General features: G+C 17.0%; 1 protein-coding gene across 1 annotated transcript; it reads right to left on the bottom strand.

Moving 5' to 3' along the window:
• Nucleotides 1–158: 158 nt before the first annotated feature.
• On the bottom strand, nt 159–1,799 carry DGAT (diacylglycerol O-acyltransferase, putative; the record flags this gene model as incomplete). Its single annotated transcript, XM_028670290.1, has 1 exon — nt 159–1,799. The coding sequence occupies one exon, from the start codon at nt 1,797–1,799 to the stop codon at nt 159–161; it is 1,641 nt and encodes a 546-aa protein (XP_028527057.1).
• Nucleotides 1,800–2,958: the final 1,159 nt, after the last annotated feature.

Genomic DNA, 2,958 nt, shown 5'->3' with positions numbered 1-2,958 from the left:
AAAAAAAAAAAAAAAAAGGAAAAAAAAAAAAAAAAAAAAAAAAAAAAAAAAAAAAATTATAATTTTAATGTAAATTAAGAAAAATTATTATCATAATATTAAGAATTTTTTATCTTAATTATTAAATGAAACAATTATTTTTTTTTTAATTTTTTTTTTTAATGATTTTTAAGAATTCCTTGTTTTTCTATCCACATATAATAATAAATAAATAAAATCAAGGGTTGCCCCGTAAAACAAAATACCATCCAAAATATTGAATTTCCAATTGTTTTATGTTTTTTAAAAAATTCATTATTTGTTAAATGTATAAGCGGAATCTGACAAATAAAAGCAAAAAATATATATCCTGAAAAACCTAGCTTTAAAGGAATACTTATTAAATATTCATGTAATAAAGCAGATAAAAGAAAAACAACAACCATTGAACATTTTCTATTTATCCCATAATTTATTAAAGGTTTATTTATGTGTCTACTTACAAAATAATGTATAGGCAAATTCCACTTCCTCCAATACTCAGCAAATGAGCTAGCATTCCACCAGTCCTTATAAAATAATCTATCTCCAAATCTCGTAATTTCAGCTAAAATATTACACCAATGATGAAAAACTATTAAAAAACCAATTAACCATATATATAAGGTTGGTATAGACACTTTTAGCATCCTTTCAATTATGTGAGTAAGTTTAACTGAAAATTGTGCAGAACTAAATTCTTTCATTGTGAATGTATTTTTAACTGTTATAAACATATATTGATCTGATATTATTTTTATCATTATAATTAATAAAAATACTTCTAGAATATGCTTAGCGACATGTAACCATCGAATTTTTTTTGTTCTTGGATAGCAAAATTGAAAACACATAGTTGGCATTAATATATAAGTATAATAATTTTTGAAATTTAAACAATAAGGATAATTTTTTACAAATTTTAATTCATAATGTAGATTTTCTACATTATCCAAATTAACATTTTCTATATAAAGTTTTCTAATATCATAACATACTTGGTGGAAGGAATAAAACTTAAAAAACCAAACAATGGATATAGATAATAATACTGTTGATAGTATTGGCTCTGTATCATAATATGATATGGTTAAAAATGGTAACAATAAAACAAATATGCTATTTATACATATTAATAAAAATATAGACAAATGAAAACCTTTCCATCCATGGATTTTTTTTTTTTTTACTTTTTTTTTTTTTAAGGAATTTTTTTTTTTTAAAAATTGTCTTTTTTTTAATTCACTATTTTCATTTTTGGTATTAATCAATTCTTCATCTTTATTTTTTTTTTTTCTATTCTCATTTTCGCTTTCACAAAGATTCTTAAAATTTTCATTATTATCAGTATGCTCATCGTAAATATTACTTAAAAATTCATAATCATCTTTTTCATCATTATCATTTGGATATATGTCATCAGAAAAATCTTCATTTGATTTATTATTCACACATTGATATAACCATGAAGTGACATATCTTTCTATAAACCAACTGAAAAAAATACCTATATTTAAGCAAATAAAACATAATAATATTGGGAGATTTTTAATAATATCACAACTTGTTGGTATTTTTATTATTAATCCATATTTTTTAAAATTTTCTAATACAAGTCTAAAATTTGTTGTAAAAATTAATATAACTAACAAGTTAAAAAATCCTTTCATATCAATTTCTAATGATTTATGTGATAATAAACTTGTTTGATTCATTTTATGTAGATTTTCAAATAAAGGTCTTCCTTTAAATTTTTCTAATACTTCATTTTCATCATTCATTTTTTTTTTTTTCTTTTTTTTTTTTATTTTATATTTGAGTGTTTCCTTATTTAAAAATGCTCATACTAGATTCTATAAATATTTTATAAGTGATTTTATAATGAAAATAAAAATTTAATATTTTCAATTTATTAATTCATATTTTCAATATATCTTTAATTTATTATTCAAACTTCAATTTTATATAATTTAATAAAATAATTATTAAAAAAAAAATTTTTTACTAAAAAAAAAAAAAAAAAATAAATAAATTGATAAAAATAAGTTATTTCTAAAATATTTTTACGAAAAAAAGAAAAAAAAAAAATAGTTCTAATAAATAAATATTTGAATAATTTTTAAAAAGTAAAATTCTGTTACATATGGATAATGTTAATAAATGATATTCTTAAAACAATAATGAATAAAATTAAATATTAATAAAAACATTTTGTCTAAATTACCATATTTAGAAATTTAATTAATATTTATTAAGTAAACTAATTAATATACGGACGTTATAAAACTTATATAAATACATATATATATATATATATATGTGTATATCATTATTCACAATTTTAAACTTATATATATATATATTTTATTTTTTCATAAAAATATCATTAAAATACATATTTTTTTGACTTTTTTTTTTCCACATATATATATAGGTTAATTAAAAAAAGAAATAAATAAAGATACAATTAAACAAACAAATACGTAAAAAAAAAAAAAAAAAAAATGATATAAATAATACATTATTTTTACAGTTATCCAAAAAAAAAAGTTAAAAAAAAAAAAGGAAAAAAAAGGGAAAAAGAAAAGGAAAAAAGGATAAGAATAAGAATAAGAATAAGAAAAAAAAAAAAAAAAGAATATTTAAAAAAATATTAACTCAAAAATATAAATATTTTATATATATTTAAATACATATATGAAAAACTTGTTAGCTATATTTTTCTAAAATAACTATTTTTTTTTATGAAAGATAAATTATTCAATCTAATAGTATTTTTTTATTATACACAAGTAAAATAAAACCAAAAAAAAAAAAAAAATATTTTCTATCAAGTAATAATAAACCTACATAAATATTATATTTTCATTTTAAAAATCTCTTTTTTTTTTTTTTTTTTTTTTTTTTTTTTAAAAAAAAAAAAAAAAAAAAAAAAAAAAA

This window comes from Plasmodium gallinaceum, assembly GCF_900005855.1.
Source record: "Plasmodium gallinaceum strain 8A genome assembly, contig: PGAL8A_v1_108, whole genome shotgun sequence".
Lineage (NCBI taxonomy): Eukaryota > Apicomplexa > Aconoidasida > Haemosporida > Plasmodiidae > Plasmodium > Plasmodium gallinaceum.
The sequence above is the reverse complement of the archived record's forward strand: the minus strand, read 5'-3'. Positions and strand labels throughout refer to the sequence as shown.